Here is a 15,695-nt window from a genome sequence, read left to right as displayed (position 1 = left end):
ACTCGAGGATTTACAGTATTGAGTGCATTTTATCATGGCACCAGCAACTGAAAGGTTGCTATGTCCTTGACATAGATAAAGGGTCATCTCAACCCTCAGTTGTCTTTGATCTATCACTAACCACTTTACAGAGTGTATCAAGAGCATTTATCAAGGCATCAACACTAGTGGGTTGACTTCTGCTCTGTAAACTAAAGGGTGCTTATTATTTTATGCTGCATCTGCTGGCCCAGAACAACATATCCAAGAGAATGAATACCCGAACAGAAATGTATTTCAAATTGTTGACTGCATCAGTTGCTTATCACAGTGGAACAGAACCTTTTGGGTAACAATTACTGGTGGATAATATTAAACAGAAGATATAAAAATGTTCTAAAAATATTTGGGACATATTAGTTTGAATAACAGTAATTGTTTGATAACATAATCCTTGATTTATAAGAGAAAGTTCCACTGCATTTAAATTTTAGGAGCTAATGTAAAGGATTTCTGAATATGTAAAAGGATGTAAGAATGAAAGATTAGTAGTCATATAGTCACAAAGCTGATATCTAAAATCTATTGGAAAGTTCGAGTAGATCCATCAAAATTTCTGTATGATAGCAGCATGGTCGAGGAAAACCTTAATATTGTCAAAAAATTACTATTTTTATAGCTAATGAATGACTGTTTATATACAGCTTTTACGTCTTTCGACATTTTTATTCAATTGTTCTTTTTGAGCCCCCAAATCAACTGATCAAGTTCATTTATGAACAAAGGTATTCTAGTGTGACTGTCCCATCACAGGGCTACAATATCTAATGTCTTCCTTTTCTTTAGATGGTAGAATGTAATTTAAGCAGGATTTTGCTGTCATTTCTAGTAAAATCAAGCAGCCATATATAGTTTGTTCAGTGTTAATTCTTTTCAACATTTCTAGTGCTTTAAATAAGAATTTACTATTAATAATATATAGATTCTTGAAATTCAAATCAATTCGAAAGAGAAAGAGGATAATGTTTGCCATCTCTCATTGGGTGTAGGTTGAGCTGTATGGTTAACTCTTGATACCAACCCCTGTCTATGATTCAAATTTCCTCTATTTGGAGAGGAAAAATCTTTTTTGTTAATCTATAATTCAAACATCAGCTATTTTACTAAATTCTTCATTACTAAAAAAATGAATTATAACTAAGGTTGTGTATTTCAAAAGAAATATGGTAACAAAAGCATTAAGAAATTTTATTTCACATGACACCAGGTTTCATTAAGTTACACAGAACCATGTGCAAGTGACTTCTACCATATCCTTGGACCAACCCAAGCTTTGTAAGTTAAACTGGGAAGGCAGTAATTGTGGAAGATCATTGGACAATAACCTATTTTTGGAGGTTAAGCTGAATTCACTACCTGGTTTAATTTCCACCACCACTCTCAGTGCTTTTATCAGTGTCTACTCAGTTGCAAGCATTTGCATGAGAATAGCTCACAATATTGATGCTCTGTAATTCGCAAGTAATGGGCACTTATCCCTTCTTCCTGGATCAGTTATAAATCCACTTTGTGGAATGATATTGAGTAAAAAAAATGTTCATGTTTAATTTTTTTTTTCTATATCAAATTTTGTTACATAAATTTTTTATCACTCTTTTATTCAGAGCACATCTAATTTTATGTATAAGAATCTCCAATGTTTAATTATTGATGAAGCTGACCGTATACTAGACATTGGTTTTGCAGAAGAAATGAAGAAAATCATTAGAGTGTTGCCAAGTAATTACATTTCTCATTTTCTTGTACTTTAGTAGATTAAGCCATTATTTCCATCTTGCTTGCTGTCTAGCTTCTTACCTTTGTTATATGAAGTTGATATAAATTATCGTTTGTTATCTGTTTGTATAGCGATTTGATTCCCTGAGTAGCTGAAGAATAAAACTGCAGCCTCTACGTTGAAGGGACAATTATCCTAAAAGAAGATTTTTCAGTTGTATTTCTGTTCACCCAAGAGAACAATAGGATGTTTTCACATCATCTGCAATCGCCACAGCTAAGACTTTCGCAAAGATAACATAATTATTTATGTTACACATGTTTAAAGTATCCTAATTTATACTATGTTCCATATAAACACATACTGTTTAGCTAACTACATGGCCGACTAAATCTGGAGGACTATTAATGTTATATCCTAATAAGCTTCTGCTATACATAGTGATTTAGAGGAATAGTTCTCTGTCAGATGATTCTCAATTATTGTTTTTGTTTACTTAAGAGAAGAGCAGGATGTTTTTACATTGTCTGTAATCCTTTCATCTACATTATACATGTTTCAGGTATCCTGTTTTATATTGTGTTCTACATAAGTATATATACAAATAATTTTATTGTTTTAAACCTACAGAAATTTACTTGTGTTTTCTATATTTTCCTCTTCACAAGAAAAGAGACAGACAATGCTGTTTTCAGCCACTCAGACAAACAAAACAGAAGATTTGGCTCGGATTTCTCTCAAGAAAGAACCTATCTATGTAGGTGTTCATGACACTAGTATTCAGGCTACAGTTGAAGGACTAGAGCAAGTAAATATAATGCTTTTTATTTCTCAAATAAAAGAAGAAAAACTGTTAGGAATATTTATGGTTAAAATCTTTAGTGTGTTGGACAAAAAATGCTTTATGGTAGTTGTCTCTAGCTCTTTTTGTCCTGAGTTCAAAACCTCCTGAGATCAGCTTTGTCTTTCAGCATTCCAGTTTCAATAAAATTAAGTACCTGTCACATACTTGAGTCAATATGTTATAATTAGCAGTCCCCCCCCCCCCCATTTCTGATCTTGTACCTTCTGAAGTCAGTAAAATAAAGTGCTAGTCAAATACTGAGGTTAATTAACTAACTAACCTCTCCACATCACAAATTTTAGGCATTTTGCCTATGTTAGAAATTATTATTTTTGCGTTGTTCTTTATTTAGCAATTGATGAAAATTTGCATATTCTTGAAACAGTTGGAACTATGTAGATGACAAGGTGTAGTTTCACAAATCCCTTATTGCATGAGAAAGAAATTTGAAAATTTGCTTTCTCAAAATTAAAAAAAATTTCAATAAGTATTCATGTACTCCTGAGGAAGTTTCTCAAAAAAAGAAAACTAACTTTATTTTACATACATGCGCTCGTGTGTGCATGTGCAAACAAAGAAGCACATGTATACATATCACACATTGCTGTATGAGTTACATCAGTTTTTATACCAGCAAATTAAAGGGGTTTCTGTATACTTAGGTAACCCATTAGAAATGGCAGTTAGATTTCCTCATGTCTTAATGTCTTAAAACAGTACTTAAAACCTTACTGTCTTAAAACAGGATGGGCACATTGGTTACTGTATTCCTCAGTATACAAAAAAGATGGGTTGTTCATCCTTACTTTTCCCGTCATTCCAATGGCTGTGTGTATTCTATGAATAGGTAGGGAATCCTCTACAGCTGACATTGAATGGAAATAACCATTCTTGCTATAGTTATTTCATTGTTATGGAGTCAATGCCTTGTGCTGGGCTGACCAATATCTTGTGAGTGAATTTAGTAGAAGGAAACTGAAAATAGCCCATCACACATATATATATATATATATTTGTGTATGTCTCTCTCTCTATTTGTCCACCCACAGCTTGTCAACTTGTGTTTTATTTACAGCCCCATAACTCAGTGGTTCGGTAAAAGAAACATACATAATTACCAGATTTTAAAACAAAAAACAAGTACTGGGGTTAATTTGTTCAACTGAACTCTTGAAGATGGTACCCCAGTATGACTGCAGTCCAATAAGTGAAACAAGTAAAGGAAAAGTAAAGTGGTTTATTGAGATTTTAGAAACTGAAATATGTATGATTGTTTTAATTTTTAAAGATGTTTTATAAGTTAAACTTGCTGGTTATTTCTATACCTTTTGTTCATTTTTAGGGCTATGTTGTATGTCCAACTGATAAACGATTTCTTATGCTCTTCACATTTCTCAAGAAAAATCGCAAGAAGAAATTAATGGTGTTTTTCAGTTCATGTATGTCTGTAAAATTCCACCATGATCTGTTTAATTACATTGATCTCCCTGTAATGTCAATACATGTAAGTAAATTAATTTTCACCTGTCTTTTATTTAATGAATGTTGACTTGTTGAACAACTCAATATTTTTTATAGTAGTAGAAAGAACTGATGTGAGACGACAAAGGTACTCTATGTAGTAAGCATTGAGATCGAGTATATGCCCTGAGGATAACCAGCTGTAGTTTGTTACCACCAATCTTGGAAGCCTTGCCAATATATGTCATAGATGTTCCTCTTCTTCCTTTGGGTAAACCATTAAAAGAAACAAAAACTAATCCTGATTAATAACTTAGAGCTGTTGTGGGCAAATTCCTACTGTAGGACTTTCTGAATGGCACATTTAGAATTTTTATAGTAGTGTGGCCCACCTGATGATAAACCATGTCTCATGTGGCTCATTTCTCAGAAAAGGTTTCCCATGCCTGACTTATTTGTTTTATGTTCGTTTTTTTTCCCAAGCTAGCATGGATTGAATGAATATTTACTGAGGCTGTTTTACAGCTGGAAACTCTTCCTGTTGTTAACCTTCGCTCGTGTTTACAGTAATGGATTTTTTTCCATTTGTCTTCAAAAATACAGTTTTGGAAAGATTTGTTAGCAGTGAATGATAACAAACATCATTGTTTTTTTTCACTTAACCCTTTCGTTACCATATTTCTAACCAAATTACACCCCTTATGTGTTTCAATTAATTTCTAACATAATCATAAATTTAGGCTGGTTTCATTAAACAACTCTAACTTTTTTATTTATCAACATATTAATGTGATTTTTGGAAGATAAATTAACGAAAGGTTCTCAACCAATTCTATACCAAAATTTTTGTCACAAAGTGACTTTAATTACAGGTAAATTCAACAAAATATAAAATTATTTAAATTTTTGTTCAAACATCGCTATAGAAAATGGGTTATTAGCTAATATTCAATTGGGTATACAACAAAATATTATTATAGAAGAGTTGTGCACATTACTGGATTTATTACTGTCTCTTTTGCCAGTATAAAATTAAAATCCAGAGCAGTACCCAGTATTTGATTCACAAATCTTTTCCAAACTTTGATCCCCCATTTTGTGCGCTTTCCTGGCATATACTGTTGAAAACGCACCATATCCTTATCTATAAACTGTTTTATATGTGCTTTGAACACAGTCAATGAGGGGTCTTATTTTAAATAAGGGATCAAAGTCTGGTTTTCCACGTACTGGTGTACTGCTCGTGTCTATTACTTGTAGATATTGAGTCAATTTTAAAAACCGTATCCTTGTCATTATACTTGAGACGTATTTGTCGCCAAAGGGTTCATCACTACTCCAGTAATTTGTTATTCTAGGTAACTTTCTAATGCCCATAATAATATTTATGGCAAAATATGCTTTAATTTCATTCAAGTTTATGGGAAACCTCAAACTATCCTTTTTTACGCTTTGTTTACATTTAGCGTAACGGTTTGTTTCCGCCGTAATCAATTCAAATAGGCACATCGGAAAAAGCAAAAAGAAATAGTCTAAAGCTTTACTCTCCTGGGTAAGACTGTGACTTGGTCCAGTTTCTTCAGAAAAATCACTGAAAGGAGTTTTTAAATTTTCACTCCATTCAGGTACTAATTCATTCTCTTTATCGCTATCATCGGAGCTCTCGGATTCACTGCTTTCATTTTCGGAAAATGAAACCTCAGATTCATTATCAAATACCACGTGCTTTTTTTTTTTTCGGTTACAGAGTTAGATTTATCAAGGTCTTCAACGGAAAATCCTTCGAATTCTGACTCGCTGCTTGACAGAATAAAATTCATATCCATTTTTTTGTCAGGATTACAAATTTTGAAAACACAACAGGAACAAATTTGGAAAAAAATCTCCCAAAATTCACAAAATTAAAAAAACATGTTGATCGTCGTACAAAACTATAGCTGAACTGTTTACACAAATAATCACGTGTTTTCACGAATGTACTAACGAGATTTGCTCAGATATTCTCATTTAAATATGAATAGGTGATTACGGGCGGTTTTGGGCAGCTTGGTCACATGAACCAAAATTTTTTTCGAGCGGCTTTGGGTGGTTTGGTAACAAAAGGGTTAATACTTTTCAAAGGTGTGGTGTATAAACATTACTTTTCATATGTACAAACACACATACAGCAAGCTTTGATAGAGTTTCTGTCTTTGTTTTACTTGCAAGGTATTGGTCAGCCTGAAACTACAATAGACACTTGCCATATTGTAAGGTAGAGCTTAAGACCATCTGGTAACAAAAGCAAACTCCATATTCATGCAATCATTATTTGATGTTAACGTAATAGCTTCGTAATCATCATCATTATTTTACGTATATTTTCTGTACTGGGATGGGTTGGGTGAGTTGTCATAGTTGGAGTTAACACATATTTGGTGGTGCTGTTCATCTAGATGAGCTGGAGAACAACATCTCACTTGTGAGTTTCGTTTCTGGCTTGGTTTCCATAGTTGGATCCCCTTCTTAATACTAGCTACTTCTACAGGGTGTACTGGGTATCTCTACTTGCTAGCCAACTTCTTTTAGTGGTGGTAGTGGCGGTGGCTGTTGTTGTTGAGCAAATCAATGAGAGTGATAAGTCCATTTATGGAATGAATGATAGAGGAACTCAGTTTTCTCAGACAAGTAGGATAGAACAATAGCAAAGGACAGTATGACACAGTAGATAGAATGTTGACAGTAAAAGCCAGGATGTGTAGATGAAAGGCAGCAAGAGTAAATTGGCAAGCAGTATGAACAAGGTGATGACCAGCAATACTGGAAGGAAGTGTCATTAAAATTGAGTGTCTTTTGTTTTCTCCCTTTTATTTGCTAAATAATATTTTGTTGATGAATTTTGTTTTTTTTTCTATTGACATAAGTTATGTGTTTTCAATACAGGGGAAACAAAAACAAAACAAAAGAACTCAGACTTTTTTCCAGTTTGTCAATTCAAAGGAAGCTATTTTGCTGTGTACTGATGTTGCAGCTCGAGGTTTGGACATTCCAGAAGTGGATTGGATTGTACAGTATGATCCTCCTGATGATCCAAAAGTAAGTAGACTAAAATTCTTTTACTCCTTGTTCTATCTATTGTACATAGATCTTATTTATTTTTTTTTAGTTGGGAATAATCATTACTGTTTGCACATTTTTTTTCTATACTGGCATGGATTGTATGAGATTTAAGATTTCAGAAGTATTGTTTGATTTGACCCTATAAGCTCATAATGAATAATTCCTTATATCCCACAAAACATTAAAAAATTTGGTGGGGTGAAGTCCCCTTTGTAGATCTGGTACATGTTTTTGATTTGGATATGGTCTATATCTACAACTCCTGATATTGCTGTAAAGAATTTCATTAGGTCACAATCCAGTTTAAAAATGGTGCTAGAGATTACATGTATGGAACCATTCATAGCAGTCAAACCTTTGTTGAAGATTTTTGCTGAAAGAGCTTGAGGAATTTTTTTTCCCAACTTCAAAATTTTTTCATAACTTCTTCAAATGACAATAAATGGTCATAATGCTAACATTAAATTCAGTGGAAAGCTAAGCTCTCACTGTCACAGCATGTTTTGCCTCTAGCATTTGATCATCTAGTTCAAAAAGATGTCCTAATTTAGGCTCATCAAGCATATTGAAATTGCTGTGTCTGAATTTTTCATGTTACCCTCTGCTATTTCTATCATTCAGACCATAAATCAATATTTATTGCTTTTACACAAAGCAAATTTGAACTAGTTCAAACTTGGTAATCAGACAGAACTTTCTGTACAACCTGAGATATGTGTGTGTATACTTACACCTACACACACACATACACACACTTACAGCCAACTACTACATATTTTCCATTTACCAAATTTCATTCAATGGCAATGGTCAGTTCCGTGTTGTAGTAGAAGGCACTTACCCAAGGTATCATTTGGTGGGATTGAATTCAAAACTTAGGTGCCTACAAAAGAAACTGCTTCAGGTATTTGATTTTGCATATCTTTTAACGAATGAGATGTGCATCAACAGTTTTGGTATTGTCAATTACTGCTAGATAGCTTGGGTACTGATTAATCAAGGAAGTCTTAATGAAAGGTTTGTAGAATCAAATCATATAACCATACACCAGAAATTATGCAGAATTAGAATTAATCCTCATTGAACTCAGAGCATGAAAGATGTTATCAAATTCACTCACTAAGCCTTTGTGAGCCAGAGGTTTTAGTAGAAGGCACTTGGTCAAGGTACCATGCAGAGAGACTGAGATTGAAACCACATGGTTGCAGAAACTAACTTAACCACATAGCTATACATACTAATTAATGGTGGATCATTACAACGTCTGGTACATGTTCCATCTCTTTGCATTCAAGTCTGCTGTGACTTACTTAACTGGTACGCTTAATCCATTGACTGGTTTTACACCACCACCTGGTCCATGGTTTTATTTAAGCGAGGATTCAGCTTAGACCAGAACGCTTGTGATTAAGTAGACTCCACTAAAGGACAGTTTCCACTCTTTCTCTACTACCAATCTCAGAGATCCCTGAAAAGGGTAATAGGTATTGCCCTTCCCTTCTGACTAAGCTATAAATGGCTGGAATCATTTTAAAACCTAATGAAAGGAAGAAATAAGTTTCTTATTTCTTTACTGCTGACAAGAGGTTACACACAGAGGGGACAAACAAAAGGATTAAGTCGATTATAATCGATTCCAGTGCGTAACTGGTACTTATTTAATCGACCCCGAAAGGATGAAAGGCAAAGTCGACCTTGGCAGAATTTGAACTCAGAATGTAGCGGCAGAAATACCGCTAAGCATTTCGCCTGGCGTGCTAACGTTTTTGCCAGCTCACCGCTTTAGAAATAGAAAGGAAGAAATAAATTTCTGTTGAATAGTGACAATTATGGGAGATAACTCCAGCATTTAAGTTTTAGAGATCATCAGCAGACATATACGTCTTAATGTGTTAGTAATTGAAAATCTAATTAATTAATACAGAATTGAATAGGCACAGGCATGGCTGTCAGTTTACTTGGCATCTACGTAGTTTCTGGTTCAATTCAACTGTATAGCATCTTGGGCAGATGTCTGCTTGTGGGCTGAAGTAGATAAAAACTGTGTGTGTGTTTGTGTATGTCTACTATAAACAATATGTCCTGTAGTTTGGCTGTTTCATGTGACAGAATGTTGCTTTCGATAAATCTCATCTGACCATTGCAACTTGGAAATTGTGGATGTAAAAAATTATGATGATGTTGATGATGTGTGTATGTGCAATATACTGGTTTAGAGATAAAAGAATTGTTTGAGAATTATAGAATTCCCAGAAACCATAAAAATTATAAATGAGGGTAAATACTGCTAATGCTTAGCACAATAAAAAAAAAAAGTTTTAAAAATTCAGCTATGTAGCTAAAAGTAAACATATTAGTTGGTGGTTCGTATATTTTGTTCACTGGAAATTATTATTAAACTTTTTCAATGGAATGTAATCTTTCCTTTATCTACTGAGGTGTTAGTGATTGTATGACTTTGTAGGTATAGAAAATGTTACATTTGTTGGTGTAGAGAGGAAATTGTTTTAAAACTGAATTCTCAGTTATTATCTACTATATGTTTTTGCCCTAAACCCTTATCTGTAATAAGGTGAACCAGGATGTTATAAATTTATCTATGATTAAAAGCATTATAGCCTTGAGCCACTCATCTATTTTTCCTTTAGCTTTCAAATTATTCTCTCAAATGTAATGCTTTTTCGTTTTTAATTAATCATACATTATTTTATAGATTTAAAATTATGGTCTGATTGTATATTTCATGATGATATTGAAGAGTAGGTGTGATGGACTGGATCTGGTTGGCTAAAACATAAAACAGATATCATATTTGGGCCGATATGGCCAGTTTAAATGCTAGTGTTAAATACTGTATAATTGTATTTTATTGCATCACAGTGCTAAGTTCAATTCTTTTTAGGGGAATGTGAGCTGAAGTACCAGATTTTATTGATGTAATCCAGCAATTGATTTGTCTCAAATTTCCATGAATATGAATGTTTTAAAAAGAATCAGTATTGTTTACAAAACATGTTACTTATTTCAGATTGTAATTAGAGGCATGTTCTATTTTCTGAAATTAAAATTCTTTTAAATCTCTTCACAGGAATACATCCATCGTGTAGGCCGGACTGCCCGTGGAGAAGGCTCTACTGGAAAAGCCTTGCTAATTTTACAGCCTAATGAGTTAGGATTTCTAAGATACCTTAAAGCTGCCAGAGTAACTTTGAATGAGTATGAATTTACTTGGAGCAGTATTTCTGACATTCAACCACAGGTTTGTAATATATTCATTTTGTACTTAAAGATAGTTTTTATGTGTTGTCAGAGTAGTTTTGTGTAAGTGAAATTATTGAGAATTAAAATTTCATGGCAATTTGTGTCACTACATATTTAGTATACTGAGTATATATAAAAAACTGTATATAATACTCTTAGTAAAACTGTATTTTATAATTTCTGTTGAGTGTTGAACATACATTTTTAAGGATAACTAAACTGAAAATCACTGGAAATCTGAGAAATTAAACTTACCTACATTTATTATGAGAATAGGTTTAAGACCTTTATACATCAAGGTTGACCATGTACCTGCTGCTTATTTGCATAAGCCTGGGCAAATTTTTTTTTAATTTTATAACGAAGACTGGCAGTTGCTATGCATGCAAGTCTCCCTGTTCCTTGCCACTGATTTTAACCAAGAGAAAGGCTGCCAACTTGGGCACCAATATTATTGCAGGCACTGCTGTCAAGACACAAAGAGCCAGAACAGATACAGGGCATCTTGCTTGATCTACTAACACTTCAACCAATCTACTGCCTGGATTGGTGCTTTTTTATTGGCCCTGAAAGGATGAAAGGCAAACTTGACTTCATCACGATTTGAACTCAGTATGTAGATAGTTGAAATAAAGAATGTGAGGTATTCTATCCAAAGCCTCAAATGATTGCTAGTTTACTGCCTTAAGATAATATGTATTGTAAATAAGTTTGGTGAACTGGTGTTATATAAATTCCCAGAGTAGTTGTAGTCTCTTAAAATTTAGTCTTTAATGAATTAGGTTGATCTAAGTGCGAGACTTAAAAAGAATCATTAATGTGAACTTTATGATATTATGTTGATATTGAAATGGATGTTGACAGTGGTTTTTCATCCTCCATGTATTTTTAAAAATTTCATTTTCAGTTAGAGAAATTAATACAAAAGAACTACCATTTGAATAAGGCAGCACGAGAAGGATATAAATCCTACATTAGAGCCTATGCTTCAAGTAGCATGAAGGACATATTTGATGTTAATTCCTTAGATGTTAAGGCTGTAGCAACAATGTTTGGTATGGCTAATCCAATTTATGTTGACCTTGGTATCCTTTTCTTTGTAATATTTGTTTTATCTCCTTTTTTTTGTGTATGCCATTGTTCTATGTCACAATCAAAGAACAAGTATTTATATCAATTTTTTTTTTTTTTTGCTGCTGTTATTCTTTCATTCTGTTTCATCATCATTTAACATGTTTTTCATGCTGGCATGAGTTGGTCTATTTGACCAGATCTGGTGATCCCCAGAGCTGCATCATGATCTATTGTTAGCTTTGACATGATTCCTATGGCTGAATGCCCTTCTTAATGCCAACCACTTTACAGAAAAAAGAAAGTGAGGTGAGTTTTTGAGAATGTAGTGAGATGATATTACGCAAGTGACAAGCAGAGATAGACACCTTGCTATACAGAAGATGCATGACTGCCTGGCATTTATATAATGTTGGAGTATCTGGAGATTTTCTCCAGATACTCCAACATCTTACTCTGTAAGATGGAAATAGTGGGGTGCCAGCACAAAGCCCTTGTTTCTATATTTTGTCAGGGATGGGAAAAAAAGTCAACTGAAAGATGCTTTAGTATTTTTCTAAATTAGAAATGTACCAATTTGTCACTGAACATTTTATGATTTCAGTCACTAAGAGCTCAAACGAAAGCTACTCTTATATGCTTTAATCTCATGCTTTACACTCTCCAAATTCACATTATACTGAGGTATACTTGTCATCCTGTTATAAATTCAGTTGCAGTAATATCATCATCATTGTTTTTTTTCTGTGCTGGCATGAGTTGGATGTGGCTTCTTGGGGCAGTATGTTGTGGCTGGATGTCCTTCCTCATGCCAAACCTTATTTGATCCAAGTAAGGTACTTTATTTCACTGATTTTCACATTTCAAACCACTAAGTTGTAGGACTTGTTTTCTATAGACAACATAAACAGATATCACTGTAGCCCAAGCAATATTAATGTAAAGAGAAGGAGGCAGACTTATATTTATACACAAATACATATATTGGGTCATCCAATAAATAATGTGTTTTGTTTCAATTGCATGAACTAAAAGTCAGAGGGAGACAGGATAAACTACCTGCATCAACTTGCTATAAAAGCAGGTATTAATTTTACCGTGTCCTTATTCTTAGTGCAAGTTTTGAAGAGTGCAGTTTGATTTTAAGTAATTTTTTTTCAAAGCTATAATGGAAGTGACAAAGCATATTCACCATATGTTGCTTTATGAGTTCAATAAAGGCAACAAATGCAGTATATGGGGATTGTACAGTAAGTATAAGCCAATGTCAATATCGGGTCCAGAAATTCTGAGCCAGAAACTACAGCCTAGAAGATGTGCCCCATCCTGGAAGATCTGTAGAGCTTGACAAGGAAGTCTTGCAAACCCTGGTGGAACAAAATCCCACCGTAACTGCTGAGGAACTAGCAGAGAAGCTTGGATTTGGTCATTCAACCATTCATTGAATTTGTGTGCCATCAGAAAAGTCAGGAAATAAGGTCAATGGGTTCCTCACAAACTTTCTGAGTCTAATCATATGCAGAGAGTGAATGTGTGCTCTTCTTTGCTGCCACGTCTCATGAATGAACCTTTTTTTGGACCAAATAGTGACTGGTGGCAAGAAATGGGTTCTCTATAAAAATCTCAAGAGCCGAAGACTGGGTAGGGGGAGGAGAAACCCCAGGCTAAAGAAGGTCTTCATCCACATAAGATGTTATCTGTTTGGTGGGATATGAAAGGTTTAGTCCACTCTGAACTTTTATTACAAAGGAGATCTACTGCAAGCAAAGGAAAATGACCATCTTTGGTTTCAAGACGAAAGGTGTTCTTCCATCAAGATAATACTCGGCCACATACAGCGAGAATAACATTCCAAAGGCTAGAGCAGTTTGAATGAGAAATGATGCCCCGTCCTCCAAATTCGCTGGACATTGCCCCATCTGATTATTATTTATTCTGCAGTTATCAAAATCACTTGGACGGGAAAAAAATGAATTTTGTAGACAAGGTCAGAAAAGTACTGGAGGAGTATTTTTCATCACAGACAAAATGAATTTTGGAAGAGGGGCCTTGCGAGTCTATCAGATAGATGGAAGAGCATTGTAGAAAATGAAGGAGAGTATATTTTAGATTAAAAAGAGAACTTTGTTTGTCTTAATTTTGAAAAATTAAAAGTATAAAAAACATATATGGGATGCATGCAGATACATACACTCACACATGACAGGCTTCCATTTCATTCATAAGGCATTAGTCAACCTAAGTCTATAGTAGATGACCCTTGCCCAAAATGCTACACAGTGAAATTGGACCTGAACCCACTTAGTTGTGAAGTAATGTTCTTAACCATACCACTATACCTCCACTAATTTATATATTAAACTCAATTGTATGGTTAAGAAACTTTCTTCCCAACTATGTGATCTTGAGTTTAGTCACATTGCACAGCACTCCAGATAAGTGTCTTCTTCTATAACTCCAGGTCAAGCAAAGTTTTGTATGTTCCCTTATTTTGATAGACATACACTCAAACATAGCATGTTGTTTGTTTCCAGTTTTTCCATGAAAACTGTTACTTTGCTTAAAAACAGGTGAGGGTTGATGACAAGAAGGGCATCCAGCTGTAGGAAATCTGTCTTAACATATTCCACCTGACCTATGGTAAAAGTATGGAAAAATGAACATTAAATGATGACTACCATGATAAGATTGGTCACTATTATCTCACAAGTTTAGATCTTATGTTGTTGAGCCTGCATGGTTGAACTTGGTGGGGTGGGGACACAAGTTTCATTTCTTAGCTATAATAATGATTGCTTCACCTGTGCAAGTATAGCAGAGAGGCTGCAAAATGATCTTTTTTAATGATCTAATTTTTTTGCTTAATTTATATCTTTGAAATTATTTCAGAATGTTTTACTTCAAAGAGCTATTTCCTTAACTTTTTGTCTCAGATTTTCAAAAGAAGAAATCAAAGGGCCAAAAAGCTTTGCCCAGAAGTAAAGCTGACAGATCTTTTGCAAAGCCCAAATTCAACCGAAGAGTATTTAAAACAATTGGCAAATAGTGTCATGTTTAATAACATGCATCATGTATATTCATACATATATATTTAATAAATGAATTTGAAAAAAAATGAAAACTTTTTTTCTTTTTGCAATATTTTGCTTGTCCATTAATTTGATAGAAATCATGATGACTGTTTAGTCCCAGATGTATGATTGAAGGTATACCAGACATGACAACTTTAAAAAAAAAAAATTTTTTTTAATAGATATTCGTGGGAATTTGCTACTGAATCTGTTCTTCCTATATATTTCCTATTTCTATGGTTGAATGCCCTTCTTAATGCCAACCGCTTTACAGAAAAAATATATATATATTAGGTCATCTCATAAATAATGCATCTTTTTTCAATTGCATGAACTAAAAGTCAGAGGGGGCGGGATAAACTATTTGCATCAACTTGCTATAAAAGCAATTAGTAATTTTACCTTGTCCTTATTCTTAGTGCAAGTCTCTTGTTGTTGAACGTTTTTCCAGTGCTTTCTGTGTCATTTGTTGGATTGTTATATTGTTGCGGTGAGTTGCTGTTGTTTTTGTTAAAGATTGTTTATTGCTTCGTTGAAGCAGCTTGTTTTCAGTTGCCCCCTGCGGGGGAATTATTGTTGGACAGTGCGGCTTTGAGCTGATTTTGTGGGACGTAAGTCCAAATCTTTGTGTTCAGCGTTTTGCCATAAATTGCATTCTGTTTAAAAAAAAGAACGGTTGAAGTGAGGTTCACATCAGAGGAGGTGGCCAGGCAGCACTCTTCTGAAACTTTGATAACTGAGGAGGTGGTTCTTCTTCGCATACATATGGGAAGAAGAACATCGAAAATAAAAATTACAAATATTCCTCCAGAAGTAGATGCTGCCTGGCTAGAAAGAAGAAATCATCATTCTCCAGGCTACAGTGGTGGAGGAAGTGAATTGGAAGGGACAACGCTTGAACATGTTGATTCAGGCAGAGGTCCCTACGCTAGAAGAAATTTCAGAGATAATAAATATTGGTGACGAGAAGCTGATCGTCTTCGTAGAAGGCATGAAACCAAGATGTTTTAACTGAGGTTTAAAGGGCCATATAAAGTCCGAATGCCAACCTGCAAAAAATGTGCAGGAAGAAAGGGAAGGAGGGGCAGTAGTGATGGTGGAAGCGTCACCTACATCACCAGAGACGACACCA

At 34.3% G+C, this 15,695-nt stretch overlaps 1 protein-coding gene across 3 annotated transcripts in view; it reads left to right on the top strand.

Moving 5' to 3' along the window:
- Positions 1-14,626, top strand: part of LOC106872015 (uncharacterized) — a 57,054-nt gene extending 42,428 nt beyond the window's left edge. For 2 of the 3 annotated variants that reach the window (XM_089359103.1, XM_014918829.3), the window contains exons 10-16: positions 1,644-1,758; positions 2,425-2,564; positions 3,943-4,104; positions 6,984-7,136; positions 10,249-10,419; positions 11,329-11,506; positions 14,426-14,623. In XM_089359103.1, coding sequence (XP_089215229.1) covers positions 1,644-1,758; positions 2,425-2,564; positions 3,943-4,104; positions 6,984-7,136; positions 10,249-10,419; positions 11,329-11,506; positions 14,426-14,538 — 1,032 coding nt within the window. In that variant the 3' untranslated portion in view covers positions 14,539-14,623. Of the gene's footprint in view, positions 1-1,643; positions 1,759-2,424; positions 2,565-3,942; positions 4,105-6,983; positions 7,137-10,248; positions 10,420-11,328; positions 11,507-14,425 lie in introns of all 3 variants that reach the window. The other variant, XM_014918830.3, reaches the window with a different exon arrangement.
- Positions 14,627-15,695: the final 1,069 nt, after the last annotated feature.

This window comes from Octopus bimaculoides, chromosome 10 (assembly GCF_046866305.1).
Source record: "Octopus bimaculoides isolate indiv1 chromosome 10, ASM4686630v1, whole genome shotgun sequence".
Taxonomy (NCBI): Eukaryota; Metazoa; Mollusca; class Cephalopoda; order Octopoda; family Octopodidae; genus Octopus; species Octopus bimaculoides.
The sequence above is the reverse complement of the archived record's forward strand: the minus strand, read 5'-3'. Positions and strand labels throughout refer to the sequence as shown.